Source organism: Thermobia domestica, chromosome 14, assembly GCF_964235325.1.
Source record: "Thermobia domestica chromosome 14, izTheDome1.hap1.1, whole genome shotgun sequence".
NCBI classification, from domain to species: Eukaryota; Metazoa; Arthropoda; class Insecta; order Zygentoma; family Lepismatidae; genus Thermobia; species Thermobia domestica.
In genome coordinates, this window is record NC_137467.1 from 202,048,119 (window position 1) to 202,064,826 (window position 16,708).

The 16,708-nt window shown below is 34.3% G+C and overlaps 1 protein-coding gene across 1 annotated transcript in view; it reads right to left on the reverse strand.

Moving 5' to 3' along the window:
- LOC145670539 (uncharacterized) overlaps positions 1 to 16,283 on the reverse strand; it is a 35,042-nt gene extending 18,759 nt beyond the window's left edge. Inside the window, exon 1 of the mRNA XM_081739339.1 lies at positions 15,149 to 16,283. Within this exon, the coding sequence (XP_081595465.1) occupies positions 15,149 to 15,513 (365 nt within the window). The 5' untranslated portion in view covers positions 15,514 to 16,283. The remainder of the gene's footprint in view (positions 1 to 15,148) is intronic.
- Positions 16,284 to 16,708: the final 425 nt, after the last annotated feature.

The following is a 16,708-nucleotide window of genomic DNA, read 5'->3' on the forward strand; positions in this document are numbered from 1 at the left end:
GTTAAAAAAAAATAGTCGTGATATTACGCCCGACTCGACACCAGTTTTGGAATGAATGTGTGCCTGTTCAAATAAAACCAATACAATTTCAACACAGATACTTTATATTATTTTTATCAGAATAATAATCCATGGGTCATTTTTGAAGAAAAAGAAGTATTTGACAATGCGTGTATGTCCGGAAAACGGATGCCACCGGCACTAACAGTGAGTGGAAGGTTTAGCTGCATAACACACACTCAAGTATCTTTCTGAATAAAGGAAAAATAACGCACAGCTGTGTAAAAAGAATATGCTTTGGCATCGTGCTATATTTTCTGCAAACATATCCTTACCTAATCACCGCTAACCTATGAACACTAAAGTTGAAATATATAAATAATTGTTAACAAAAGTGAACATATATAAATCCATTTTGAAGAAAAGATAGGAAACTGGAAGTATATATAACGAAACCTGGTTTAAACAACCCCAATCCATGAACACATGACCTAAGATAACATACGTGAAACGCAAGAAAAGAAATATTATTATTATATGTGAACATATAGAAACATATTTAGAATAAAAAATGATAAAACTGATCTGACTTGAACCCACGAGCATTTATTCCAGACATCAATGCGTTGTCCATCTGACCACCGACCCAACCTTGGAAGTATTGGTTTGTCCCTTTTATTTACTGTGCAAAAATGCGAAATTAAATTAAAATGTAAATTGTTTCGTACAAAATTTAAGTACTATACACAGCATAACCCCTTAAAGACAACGTTTCGGTTATCACCGACCTGAGGTTCGTTTTTTGGAATTTAAAAGAAATAGGACAATTTTAATTTTAAACTTTATTAACCAAGTCTCGTATAGGAAGAAGCAATCTTGAAACTTTTTACAGCAGTTTGGTATTTTGTACATTTGTGTTAGTAAGCATAGCTGCTGTCTTACGGCCATATATGGTCAAGAAACAAGAACCCTGATCACGTGACTCCTGCATTTCTGGTGACTGTTTCTTTATATCTGACTTTCGGGACAATCATCCTCCTCTTACGCACTGTTATAACTAAAAGCTAATTGGATGACAAATTCTGGGCCCGATGGAAGGGGTGAAATTCAGGATTTTCCGGGCTGACCATATATAAGCTTTGATTTGCTAAAAGAACCTTCAGCGCTTCGAACGCCTGGTCGTTACTCGGAAGGGCCACCACGAAGGCGAGTGGGGTGCATTGTTCTAAAGTAAACACACGTTATACTCTTATGAGTGCTCCAATTGCACGGATTGAGCTTCGAAAGCTAAATCGCCGTTTGCATACGTGAGAGCAATTTTTTTTTTTAGTTTATCATCAGTGATTGTACGATATTTGCATACGCCTCCGTGTAGAATATTTTTTTCTAATATTGTGTAGAAATCAGCAGTGAAGTGACTAATACATCACCCTTACATTCGTTAGTAATCTCAGTTTTGTGTGATAAACTCTGGCTCCAAACCATTGAAAAGGAAGGAATAATTGTGCCGGTTTGGACGATCGCTTATTACTATCAGCAGAGGACTCCAGCGGACCCTCGGGATTATCCGACGTGGAACGCCTGAGATCCTTATAACTGTAACGCCCCTAAAGGAATTGACCGGTCGAAGATTATTGTAAGTGAAATCTTAATTTATCAATTGTGCTACAGAGCCACATGTATCAAAAGAAAATAAAATAAGATAAAGAGGGAAATAAAAGAAGTTAAAACAGCCGTAAACATATACAGCTACTTGTTTGTTTGTAATCTTTTGATGTTCCTTTAATTTGTATGAATTACATTCAGTATTATTACATTTTCTATACAGTTTAACCAGGTTTTGTGATTTGCACCGCAAGATAATTTTAGTTTGTTAATATCTGATCTTAATTTGAACCTTTGCTCACTTTTCCATTTTTACGGGATCTATGTTTTGTGTACCGTTCTCCCCAGCTTCGGTTTATGGCAAAACGTAGATACGGAAGAAATCGTGATTTACCGTAGCAAAGCTGAGAGAAACGCAATAAACAAGGGACAGAGAAAGAGAGAGAGAGAGAGAGAGAGATGTAAGCTATTGGGAAAAAGACGAAAATCAATGTGAAGGTTACGATTATATTTACAAGATTTTAACAACTACCAAAAAACAAGATTTCAACCAAATGGCGACCGTTTTCCGGATTAAATTATAATAATCTTCCTACAACTGCTTTTACACTACCATTAATTATACAGATAAGGTGTTGAGTTTTGAATCAGATTAGCCTAGTGTCGACAGTCAATTTTCATCAGCACATGCGCGAACGCAATTAATTAAAAATAAAAAACAGGGATAGATAAAAACAAAAAGTAAGTAATGAGGATTTTTCATGTAAGTTAAGTAAATAGGTTTTGACTTTTGAGAGCGACAGAGAGATTAATGTAGCTCATAAAAAATTTTCTTGCTGATTTTTAATGCTACGTAGATATGAGTGGATAGCAAACAGCTGATTGAGTACACACACACACATACATGTTTTACACTATGCACCTTCATATACATTTATGAATAAGAGAAAATGTTTTGTATATGGTACTAGTTTATATCTGTGTTAATTTTATATTGAAGCACTTCGCAAAGCGAAACCTGAGTTGTGAATAAAAGGACTGGTTGTTAATGGTCGTAATATCAAAATTCTTAGTGTTTCATGTTTTAATTACAGGTTTCTTATTTTCGTATTAAAATTAAACATTTATATTTTTGTACATTGCATTAGTTCATCGTAATTCATAACAATATGGAGGCTAGTGTTTTAGAACAATTTCAAGCAATGTTGACAGAGGAATTAGGAAAACAATTAGAAACCATTGCTCAGAAAGTGGAAATGAATATTGGACGTGTAGGACAAAAAATAGGTGAAACAGTAGGTAACTTTCAACAGTCTGTAACAGAAGCGATTTGGGAGCGTACAAAAGAGTGAATTCAATGGAAAAAGGAGACAGTCTACGTAATAATATCGAAGTAGGCAATAACTTCTTAACTGAGGTACGCTCTGAATTAGTTAACGCGGCCAATCATGTTCAGTCACTGCTGAGTTTAAAAATAGTGTAGTGGAATGAAAGAAAGGTCTCACTGGGTTCTATGAATACACGCGAAGGGCACAGGTTGAGTGTAGGGAAGCCAACAAAATACAAAAGTGCAAGGAAGTGCAAGGCGGAAAAGAAACCGTAAACACACTTGAATTCGAGCCGGCCCACGTTGTGGAAGATTTGTGCCAAATAAACCAGAAAGTCGATTACAGTCAGTAAAAGGAAATGTGCAGTGTAGAGATAGCGAGAAAAGAAGAATCGTTATGTGCACCTGCAACCAATTATGCTTCTAATGTAATTGTTTTGCCGGCAAGGGATGCCAATATTTCACACGTGATAAGAGCTATCGTTGAGGTTGCGCGTATCCGCCCTCTTGAAGAAGCCAGGGAAGACTTGAGAGTTCAATTGTTGGTTTTGTGTGATAATGAAGTTACAATGTTGTCGGTTTTGTGTCGCAGGCAAATGGTTTTGCGCGACTTAACAAATTCAAATTTGTCTTTGTAACCGTGTATGTCTAACGTGAGTTGCATTTCACGCTGCAAATTCAGTGCTGCAAATTCATTCCGACTTTATCAGGTTTGAGTATTGTAGAAGGAAATGACTTCAAATTCACAGTTTAGAGTGTAGGCCCGCCAAGCGAATTGTGTTTTACGTAGTGAACGTCTCGTACATAATCAATCGAAATATTTACCATAAACAAGCGTAAAAGACACTTCCAATAAAGCACACGCTGTCAAAAGTATACGCTGCTGACTTTTCGTAATACATTAGTTAACGTAAACTCGATTTCGAGGAGGATAATCAGCAGAATTAAAATGAGCAGACGTGATCATAATATCAGTACATCAGATGCAACTTGTATTATTTTTTATGTCCGAAATGTGTGAATTTTCAAGCTAGTACTTCACTATTACGAAATTGTACAGTGCGAAAATTTAAGTGTAGGTCTACTCAAAATGTAGAACAGTTGATTGCTCGTGATGATAACAATGTTCGCCGACTTCCACGTACAGCGTACTCTCAGCGCGCACAACCACGCATTAGGCGTGCAGTAAGAAATAAGTTGAGATAAAAGAACAGTGCTTTGGTAAGCGTAATTCGGAACGAACTAAACACGGTCAAATACGAACTACATGCAAATTAAAGTCGAGCTGTAGGCGAGCTTATTTCGAGTCAAACATGCAGAAAAAGTATACATCGACTCCGAAGAGTACTAAAAATCTTAAGCGAAAACACGTACGAACATTGTATAGTAAACAACATGGCAAATATAGTAATAGTAAGCGCAAACATAAAAAGAAATTTATGACAGGTATCGCAATGCAGCGTAAATCCAATCGTCGTAAACGAAGGCGTGTCATTACGTGGAAATTTAGTAAATGCGCTGTAAAAAGGAGAAAAGTTCAGCAAATTAAAGAGACTAACTGGAAAAGTACACGGAAACGTGCTAAATTACAGCTTACAAGCGTAACCGGCACAGATGGAAAATTAAAATCTTAGCGCAGAAAAAGCGTGAACTTCACCCGAACTCGCACTAAACCCCGGAAGAAATGAGAAATCAGAAATACCGAATGTGACCTTTAAAATTTTTAGAGAATGAAAAAAAGGACTATTGTTTATTTATTTAATTATTCCCTCGAATTTCGAAAGTTACTTTTCAAAGTGTCTGCCCACCGCCACTGACGCGCGTCCAAGAAACCATCAATATTGCTCTACAATCAAGTACCTTCACATAAATGTCATGTTTTATGATTTCCTTACATCTTTGGGAGATGAAAGATGAATGTGGCAAGCAGAGGAAGGACAGCATTGGAAATTTTAACCCGTTTTTTCCCGGTGTTCCAATATTGGAACAATTTTACAGATGACGTAAATACCTACTCAGCTGGCTACATTGTATCGCAATTAGTTGGGAACGTGCTAACTGCATTCACAAGGGATGGAATGAAGACGTGATGTACTTGTTTCCTGCTCTATTAGCTTTTGCACCTTGCGGTGGTGACGTTATTGTCAAAGAAATTTTTACATACACCATGGAGGAAACAAAGTAAGAAAATATTCTTTTATTTTTATAATTTTGTCCGTTTATTGCCTCAGATACCTTGATTAATAGTTGTTTCAAGTCATATTAAAGATTTGTAAAGAAAGTAATAATTATAACTTGTACAGTGTAATCTAAAGTACGATGTTCCAATAATGGAACACCAGGAACGAATGGGTCTGTTATTTTCATTAATGTAAAATTTCATTTCTGTCTTACAACTTGGAATGTATATTACTCTTTTATTAAAATATAAATGATTTTTGCTTTCCGTACGATTTCTCTGCTTATATTTACTTTTCTTCTAGCTGCGGCGCAAGCACTCATATCATTCTAAAAGTATCGAAAGTAGCTCATAATATTATTTGGTTGTAATTTTATACTATTTGCACTATATATATATCTTAGAAATTATTTTCTGAAAAGGTATGGAGCATTGATGTATGCTGGATATATAATTCTTCACTGAACTAGTTAGTATCAGGCATGTATTTGGTGCACTGAATTCGAGGTTCAATTCCCTTTGTAGTAGGACTGTGCATTCTACAGAGATATCTGATGGTATTATGATTTTTTAATTTAACAAAAAAGAAACACTTCCCTTCGACACTAGACTTAGAGCTTAACATGGGATTTGAATCAGATATGCTCTTCCTTGGAATCGAATTTGGGTTTCTTGCACCAAATGCGAGAACGTTAACCATGTAGTCATTAGCTATTATTATTATTATTGTTATTATTTTAACCGATTATTATTCTGTAACAATTCATTATTTATTTGCGTGGTGTATGTGTGAACCTCGAGGATACCTGGTACAGTTTCAGCCATACGTTGGACGAGATGTAATTACACCTAAAGACACTGGCTTGGAAGAATACGTTGTAATACAGTTGACAAATTGAATTCCAAAAAATATGCATTTCCAGATATACACGGATAGACTATTTTCATCACTTTCATTGGCAAGTGAGTTAGCCGAATTGGGTATTGATTTCACTGGAACTATTATGAAGAACCGAATAGAGAATTACCCACTAAAAGATCTACAGGAACAAAAGTAAGAAGGTGGGGGCATTTGTTTCAAACCCGATGCAGCTAGCAAATGCTTGGTGGTGGAATGGAATGGCAATCACGTAGTTTATTTGGTAACTATATGCAATGATGTGAAGCCTGCAAAGAGATGGATTGCTAAGAAGATGAAATTACCAGTTCCAAAACCTAATACTGTTTCAAAGTATAACAAGTTCATGGGAAGACTGAATAGGATGAATGAAAACAATGAAAGTCACAGAATTTCAAGCAGATCCAAAAAATGGTGGTGGCATGGTTTTCCGTTCTGTATTGATACCCCTTTCCACAATGCTTGGCAACTCTACAGGAAAGCAGAAACAAACCCATCATTCGATTATCTCGGCTTCACAAAAAGTATAGTCGAAATATATTTGAAGAAATATAGTTCTCTATCATCTTCAAGCGAAAGTGCAGAAACAAGCAAGGAATTTCTGTCTCGCATCCGTAGAGGTCTAAGACATGACACTTCTGATCACTGGATAGCTCCGACTTCACACCTTACGACAATCAAATGTAATTTTAGTTCTTGAATTGGTCAGATCTGTCGGGAAGAAAATCAAATGTTATTTCCTAAATATCAATCTATATTGATTTTGCATATATCTGAAAATTTAACGTGATAATATTTTATTCCTATACCTCCCTATAAGAAATGTAGGATACATAGTTTAGAATCATTAAAGAATATTTATGTTCATATTCTGCAGTAAACATTTATATTTTATACTGTTCGTCCTGTATTTCAAACTATAATATTCGTACGAAGTATATTTGGAAAATAAAAATATGAAAGTTGATCGGTTGTTTCATAACGATATTTCTTTCTAGAAAAAGTAGAAGTATAGAGGGGTGTTCTATTTGTGGGATAAATAATACATATAGCAATATGACATATATAGGAAAAAATCTTACTGGTCCTGTTCGTTCCTGGAGTTCCAATATTGGAACAAAAACTACTGGTCCCGTTCGTTCCTGGTGTTCCAATATTGGAACATGCCCAAACAGCCGAATTAATTACGAAAAGTGCCAGAGTTTAATATTAATCGAACAAATAGAAGCCTCCCATTCAGAAAAACACAAATTTTCAAAAAAAACGGGTTAAACAGGAAATTTATTTAGGACGCAATTTCGGACTTTGAGATTGTAATAAAACCCCACCACTTTATATCTTTCTCTCATAAAGCCTTGAATTCATAGCCATCATCATGTTTTCCTTATGGAAACCTGCATTCAAGAATGAAATGCAGCTTAGACCGTGTAGTTTTCTATGCTACTAAAAAATTTTATTCGTAAGGCGGGATGTACTAAATATCGTATTTACGATAATATTCTTAATCCGGACTGTACAGGGCAAATTTATAAACAAATATATAAGGCTTCGATGACATTTTATGAGTACATCTTACTAACCCACAATGAAATTTGACTTAACATCGCTTTGAAATGAATTTAAATAATAATGATGATGTCAGCATACAGGAGTTCTATACAAAAGAACGAAAATCGCTTATAAAATACCCTTTTCAAAGGTACAATGAGAACATTATCTGATAAAATGCTGCTGCCCCATAACAAAAATTGAAACTAACGTTACTTAAAAATCGATTTGTAGTCATAATGACCATCCTCTTTAAAGAAAACCCAAAAAGAAGAAACCGACGTCGGGCACATTTTTTAAAGATATTAAGATTCTATTTTGTAAAAAAAGATACTTTGCATAGTTATTTTGTATTGATAAATCTATTCTTAATCTTCTACTCCAAAGCTTTTCTTAAATAAAAAATACAAAATCCTGCGGAACTTGTATCTATGGTCATTCTCACTTCTGTCTAAAATCTAAAAGCAGAGTAACAAAATTTATTTCCCTCACCTAATAAGAAAGACGTGATCTCAAATTACATTCACTGCAGTTAGAAGCAAAATAACTGGCAACAGCTGTTGAAGTTCGAAAGATGTTTCAAATAGAATGGTTGGGAAATTTTTTATTGTTTGTACCTGAGATATTCTTACATTCGTTTATATTCTCAAATAAGATCTCAATTCATTTCACTCGCCTAAAATAAATGAAACGATCTCCAATTATATCATCCGCAGAGAAGGAGCCGTTCTGATAACCAAGTTTGAAACAAGTTCATGCTACGATCAAAATTAATTTCATTGTTTATCAGAACGGACATTAAAACTTCCTTCTTCATTAAAAAAAATACTCACGAGTTACATGCCTTTTCTACTAGGAATAGCAGGATGTCAAATACATACTTCTGCGATAGACTCTATTACCGACCTAAAGCTCATTTTTTGGATTTAAAAAAGGACATTAGGAAAAACAAAATTAATTTCGAACTTTATTAACCGACCCTCGTAGATAAAAGGGAGCAATTCTGACGCTTTCTTCATTGGTTTGGTATTTTTATAACTAAAAGCTTATTGGATAATAATTCTTGTCCCGACGCTGGGATTGAACATCGGGTTTTCTCCGGTTGGCCATATACAAACTTTGGTTTGCTAACTAGAACGCGCAGTGTGTGCGTGTTACGCGTGCCTGTTTGGCACTTTGCAGGGCACCCACCAAGGCGAGTGGGGTGCGTTATTTTTCAAAAGTAATAGAAGGAGGCGCTCACCTTGGAAGGGTTGAGCTAAAATGAAAGTTTAATTTTGTGAGTTATCTCAAATGAAGTAATATATACATATATAATACGTGCTAACATTCTTAAGTTTGTCTGTAATATCAGTTTTCTCGTAATGAACGTTTGAGTTCGAATCTCGAGTAACAGGAACTACAAGCATCAGTTAAGACTACCACTTACTTCTACCAGCGAAATTAACCTCCGTAGCTCCAAACTTATCCTAGACTCCGCCCAAGGAACCTTCTGTGAACCTGTAATCTAATGAATTCTACCCGAGGGCCCGAGTTTAATATATTAATGATTCGTTAATATATTTAAAAGCCACCACTTCGCTGAACGTACTCAAACTGAATTAGTAGAAGAAACGTTAAAATAATCAATGAACGTCAATAATAGTTTCTTGATTGCTTGTAATTTTCTGTGTCATTTAATTGTATATTTCGTATAGTTTTACATAGTTTAACTAGGTCTTGTGATTTATATTGTATAGTAATTCTCGTCCGTCGAAACTTTTGTCAAAATCCACCGTTTATACATATTTTATTTTACGGTACTTATGTTTTATTGCTCTGTGTGCCCAGCTTCGGTTTCAATAAGATATAAGTGCGGAAGTGATTGTGACCTACCGTGGTAAAGCTGGGGTGAATGCAAATGAATATTTAGGTTTACAGAATTTCAACACCGGCAGGGAAAAACACAATCACAGCTCAGAGCAGCACAAACAAAAATTAAAATTGAAAAGGGCTTGAAATAGAACGAATTGAAACTTTCTTTATAGTTTCCAGCTAGGGACATTTTTACAAATTTCTAAATTGTAAAACGAACAAACTACTAATCTGTTAAACTTAGCTACTAAAAATGAAAATAAATAATTATTTTTTCCGTAAAGGTGGTTGTAGAATGTTTGCAAGTAAACGGTACAAATCCGAAACAAGTTAGGAAAATATTTCCAATCCTTATATCCTCGAAAATTTTCGAGGGTCTTACAGAACGAATAGGCCTAGATATGAAGCACAAACAATTTCTTACTTTTTTTTATTTATTTGAGACGTGTTTCCAAACTGTAGTGGTTACTGATGTAATTTTCGATTTCGAGTGGTAAAAGTTTTAAAAATTGTTATAAATATTTTTATACATCGTTGGAATCATTAGGTATTGTCCTCAATTACTCAATAGGTTATGATTATTAATATATATTTTTCGGTTATATCTTTTGTATGCTATTTTAAACAAATGATACACAATACGAATTTTTTGCACAGTATTAGGTAAAAATTCTTATTATAATACTGTACAAACTTGTATTTTACCAGATGCCAGGCGAAATAGCACTAGCTTCAGGAAAAAATGCATATACAAAGAATTTTGAAATAAGAAACTGTTGAGAATAAATAAAAAACACATTCTTCCGATTTCCATGTCTATTCCCGATACATTTGCAATTCCTTATCATAATTATAATAATTATTATTATTATAAAAATTAAGCAAAATAAATACCAATGACCCACACCTACTGCGCCAGAAGACTTTGGATTTGATACTGATAGCGGCCCTATTTGATCATTTTCTCATCTCTACTCTTCCTAATATTTTGGGGTCTTTCACATCTATAGTACCCTTCTCCATAATGTTAGTTATAAGCAGGGCCCGGATCTTGTTCACAAGTCAACTTTTTTCTGTTACGCATAGGACAAGGCAACTTCAAATAAAAACGTTATCCTTCAACTCAAGGTTCTAAAACTATATTGTTTTAGGGTCAACTTTTGGTCACTTTTTGCCTTTTTGAAGTTTCAGGTCATTTTTTAATATTTTAAGGTATCTTTCAGGTCACTTATGTTTTTAATATTTTTTCTTCTACATAAGAAACTTAAAACAAACACTGATTACGGATTTGAAAAATACGAAGTTTTCCTGCTTCCTTTCTATTGGGGTGGAAAACTGCATTTCTAAAAAGCTAATGAACACTAAGCTGTAGCTGGTTGATTAGGGGTAACGATTGGTAGGTGTCCAAGCAGATGGCTTTGGATTATTGACCATAAAGGATGTGATGACGAGAATAACTAACAGTGGATTAGAAGACTTACAGAGATGTTAAACAGTTTGTTTTAAATCTATTATTCTCATGTATTCAGTCTACACTTGCGAACTTCTATTCTTTAAGTGTGCTCCTAGTTTCAATTCGTTAGTGAATGAACGCTTACAATACGTACAATGGACTGATCAATAGACTGCAACTAAATGAAACAAAACTTTTGAGAATGAATGAGAAATGGTAGTTAAAAATCCAATAGATATTCAAAAAATGACAATGTTTACCGAAATAAACGTTTTTAAAAAATCATAGATTTTAAGGTCAATTTTTGTGAATTTTAGGGTCATTTTACAGGAATTTTAGTGTCATTTTATAGGTCACTTTTTAGAAAAATTTACGTCAACAAGATCCGGGTCCTGGTTATAAGTGTATATTAACTTGCTGTTATAAATTAGTATACGAATCGAGCTTTATACTCCTAACTTGATGACAGACAGTGAGAAAGAGTAAATTAATAACATCTTCTTAGCACTTCCTCTTCCCCAGTTAAGGTTAACCAAATAATGATATATAAGCTACTGTTTATTATAAACTATGATGTCTTGCATAAAACTACTTTGGACTACCATAAGACGGGGTTACATTACACATTCAACGTTACTTTGCACAAAATTTTAAAAGAGTTTCACAGCTTTCTGTCGGGAAAACCATGAGCAGTAAAGAGGGAGTTTCACCTGCCACCGTAAGATGGAACATGTAACTGTATTTTGGCTATAATGTTGGCGGTTAAATTCAGTTCCAGTTACCGGGAAAGTTTGTTCTTGTAGAGGTATTGAAAGCAGTCACTGTAAAGGTTAATAAAATTTGAAAGGTACCATCGATAAGAATTTGAATCAAAGTTAAGTTAGTTTCCTACAATACTACCATGTATAGTAGGACTTTGAGGCAGTAGTTGAAATTGAAATGTGTAACGTTTTAAAGTCATAACAATCGTAAAACTCAGAGAAGGCGTTTCAGCCTCTACTCGCGGTTACTTTGCACCGGTACTAAATAACGCTTAGATAGGAAATTATTATCACTGGAGCCTCCTGTGTTTTAGATTTAGTTAGATTTCCTATTTACGTAGACGCCAGAATGAATTTGTTGTTAGAAATTAAATTATAAACAGTGGCGTATCCAGAAAAGTAGTTTGACAGAGGCTTGATTCAAAAAGACGGAGTGGGCTTGCAGCTTATACATGTAGGAATCATTAACAATAGATTTGTAGGCAAATCTCTACTTTCAGTCAAACAGTGACTGCAACCGATTCATCTGATCTGGTTACCGGAGCAGTTTACGAATCATTCCTAAACTGCTCCCGGAACTGGATCAGCTGAATCGGTAACAGTTACTGTCCGAGTCAAAGTAATGTACAATGTTAAGAATTATCCTATAAGTACAAGGGCCAAAATGTTACTAACCACTATATCTAATCAATCCAGGTGAAGCGGTGACTATCAATATTGATATCTAAATGGGGGCTACCCCTTTCCCAACCGTCCACTCAAGTACCATAAAAGGATCCAAAAAACAAGATTTAGTCAAACCAGTACTATAAAGCTAACGTAAGAAGGAAAAATTAAAAAAAAAAAAACAAAAAAAAACTCATCACTAATTATAAATCACTGCAGCATGTCGAGGAAAAATAAACTACATCTCACCAAGATAATGGAACCACCAGGAACAAAACAAATACTTTGCCAAATACGCAAATCTAAATACGCAAATCAAGAATAAAAATAATATCAACTAGAAATGGAAAGCACTCACCGTTTCGCCATACCAGAACACTCATGAATAATGAACTCATAATTTATGATTCACGAAAAAATAAGATAACAAGAACACATGCGCAATACTCAAGTTAACATTACTGAAAAATGTTCCTTTCCACACAGACGTCGATCTATTAAAGCGAGCACACTTGTTATTATTACAAACAAGACTAACAATTAAAAGCCCACTTTTACCATACGTCGGAAATATTTTCAACTTTCGACCATAACCATGACAGGTTTTCTCTAACTCAAATAAACCACACAATGCTGCAAAGCGATATGAGTTAATATCCGAATCTAATACAAACTTATTTAAGAACGACAAGTTCAAATTAAATTCATGTTATGGTTTCTCAATCGCACTTGCTAACTCGATCGTCGCCATGAAACGAAAATTCAATTACCCGCTCACTGCATTCCACACATACAAGCAGACAGAACATGAGACGTCACAGTAACACACTACTTTATGACTTTACAGTGACACATAGTGAGAAAATATGAACTACCACCAATTTTTTGAAAAAGGATGTCACACAAATGGCACGAACAGTTCCAACAAGTGACTCAAGCAGAAACAATTCCAGCAAGTGACTGAACTGATAAAAAGCGATTAAAGTCACTGTTTGAGTCTAATTAATTATTTACCTTTTTTTTTTTTTAAAAAAAAATGCAATTTTGGGTCATGCAATCATGCAGCCTAAAAGTTACAAACCCTGTAAATCTTCCACTGATTACGTTTCAAACGATAAACTTGGACAAAAGGAATAACCAAATCAAATCAGTTAACGAGCATCATTTATTTATTTATTTATTTATTTATTTTTTTTTCGTGAGTTGGCACTTTTGTGGGACATATGCTAAAATGTTAGAATGTGGTTCCTGAGTCGGTACCAGAAAATACATAATTTTCTTTACAAATATCGATAATTCAAACTAAGTACTGATACCGGTACCATCATTCTAATATCAATATTAATAAAATGCATGCAGTTCTGTGTAGATAGTAAAATGTTTACATATTGAAGGGAAAACATTGCACAGAAACGTATATTCAACATACTTTTTGTATGTTGTGCAAACTAACCCCAACAATGAAACATTTCACATTTCAGTTTCAACAATTACTTCAAAGTCCCATTATGCACACTAGTATTCTATGAAACTGACTTAACATTGACGGAAATTTTTTTTAAAATCTAGCGGTGTTTACAGTGACTGCTTTCCATACCAGTACAACAACAAACCCTCCCGGTAATCAGAACTGATGCTGACCCCCAACATTAACGCCAAAACAGTTACAGGTTATATCTTACAGGGTAGTTGAAACTTCAAGTTTGCAGTTCATGGTTTTACCGACAGGACTGTGAAACTCTTTTCATATTTTGTGGGAAGTAATGCCCGATGTGCAAAGTAACCCCTTGTTAACAACTGTAAGCGAAATGAAGTATCAAAATTCAATGTAGCAAATCATAACACGGAACTAGAAAAATGTTCGGGAATCCATATAATTAAGAAGTTATGTCCCTAATATATTGTGTTACTTTGGAACAGAAATATACAAGCTAAGAAAACATTTCAGGATGTTACCTGTAAAATAATTAGGAACGTACAAGAATGCATTCAACACGTAATTCATATAAGTTATTATAAATACAGAATTCTGCGCTATCCTCGTTTACCCACAGTCTGCGTAATGCCCTAATCTACATAGCAATCTTATTTTTACCGGCCGTCTAGCACATACTGGTTAGCGTTGTTTTTACAATAATTCATATATCATGTACGTTCACTAAGACCCTAAAGTGATCCTATATTGAGAAATGGAGGTCCATACCCTAGAAATGATTTCTGGGAATGTAAAAAGCCGACTTCCTTGAAAGAAATGAGTGCAGCTATGAAATGGATTGATGTATGGACCTCTACAATTAATGAACATCCATTGTTGCTTAAAATATGTTTTATCTTGTATTTTGCTTATGCCTTTCGAAACCCTCCGGAAAAATGAGACTAGACCCATTTGAGCTAAATCCTAAGTAAAAACACAAACGTCCATATTTTTGTTCCAATATAATACATTCCACGTTTAGATTTGGAAAATTTTTAAGATAATTACCATTCTCACGATTTGTTATTTTAAATAAGTCTCTATATAAATAAACAATATCGTTGAGTACCCATATTTTAAATATGTGCAAAAATCAGTGAAAAATGTGTAATCAATAATAAAGAAATAATTATTTAATCAAGATATCAACTACATAAAATTTGTATGAGTGCTATCGATCTTATTATTACTTTTATTTGGTATACAGCTAGTTTATGTGTGCCATGCCATTTCCAAATTGTAGGTTACTAACTTACGTTCGATATATCTCCCATACCTAAAAATTTTTCTCGTGAAGTATTGGTTTTAAGCAACAAAGTTTCCGAACGCATGTAACCATATTATCAATCTGAACCAATTAGTATATGCAAAATTGAACATTACCTTTCTGGCTCAACTGAATTTAAACTTTTTGTTGTTAATTCTTGGGAGTCATTAGAGTACGACGCGCAAGTCTCCTGAACCACTATTTTTCTGAGCGTTTCTATATTACTTTCAAATGCAGGATCTTCTTCTACTGCTAATTCTGATTTCACTCTATCAACGTTTAGTTCCAGATCCAAAGAACACATAGCTGTATCCTTGTCCATTGTTTCCTCTCCTTTCGTTATAGATAATATTAACTCTTTGTTGTCAGTCATCAGTTCGTAGGTCCACCCTTTCCCTTCGAGTAGATCTTCCTGAGGTAAGTCATAAGAAATTTCTTCTTTGCACATCAATTCCATCTTAACAGACGCCTCACCAGCCATTGTGAATTGAAATATAATAAGAATTTAACACTGTTCTTATACTTGCCTTATATTTTATGTTGCCAGTGTTAATGAAATGATTTACAAGAACGTTCACAAAAGCAACTTTATACTTCCAGTCTTCTTCTTCTGCAGTTGCTAATTTCCTTATCCACGACGCTCTCCCGGCAATTGTTCGTTTGTTTGTAATAAGCGTCACAAAAGTTGTGCATAATATCATTACAACTGTATTAAACAAGAATATCGGCAATTTAGAAAGGTATTTAAACGTGTAAAATGTAAAGATTTGGATAGTTGAAAAATGATTAAAAAAAGTAACAAGATGAGTTCAAAGTCATAAAACAGATAGAAAGTAGTAAGCAGTGGTGTAATGCTGGAATTTTTTGTAGGTATACGCTTGATCGCTTTCAAAAGTATAGCGTATACGTAAGACTACTTGCCGTATACGCACCTAATATATGCTTATTCTTTCGTAAATTTAAGGTGAGTATACGCTGGACTATAAAAGTTTTAGGTGGGTATACGCCGTATACTCCCGTATACGCCCCATTACATCCCTGGTAGTAAGTATGATAAAGTAAAAATACGTGAAAAAAGTGGTGTCGCAATCGGGAAAAAGTCAAATTTGGAGAAAAGTATGGTACAATAGGAAAAGGTCAAAATAAGGAGAGAAGATCGAACAGTTAAAGGGGGCAGAAGGCCAAGTTGGACAGGGTAAAAGGTAGAGAAAAGTGTGGAGTAAAACATGAATGGGAAAAAGTGTAGAAAAAGGAAGGGAATGTATGAACGTGTAAAGGGAAAAAAGAGTGTAAGTGTAGTAAATATGTATAGAAAACCCCACAGGGCACTCGCCATACGGCCACTCTACTCGATATTTGAAGGATACTCTCCCGGCAATTACAGACGGTACTTCCAATCAAATACACGATCAGGTTTTAATATGATACAGAATAATTGCTTATTGAAAAAAAAAAATAGCTCTTCTTCTTCTTCTTCACAAGTATAAAGCCACTGGAGTATAGTTGTTGAAGACATGAACTACCACTGACCTTTTATATTATTATTATTATTATTATTATTATTATTATTATTATTATTATTATTATTATTATTAATAATAATAATAATAATATTCGTAACAATGAACAAAAAGTGGTTGGTGTGTTTGTACTTTTATTTTGACATCAGTATTAAT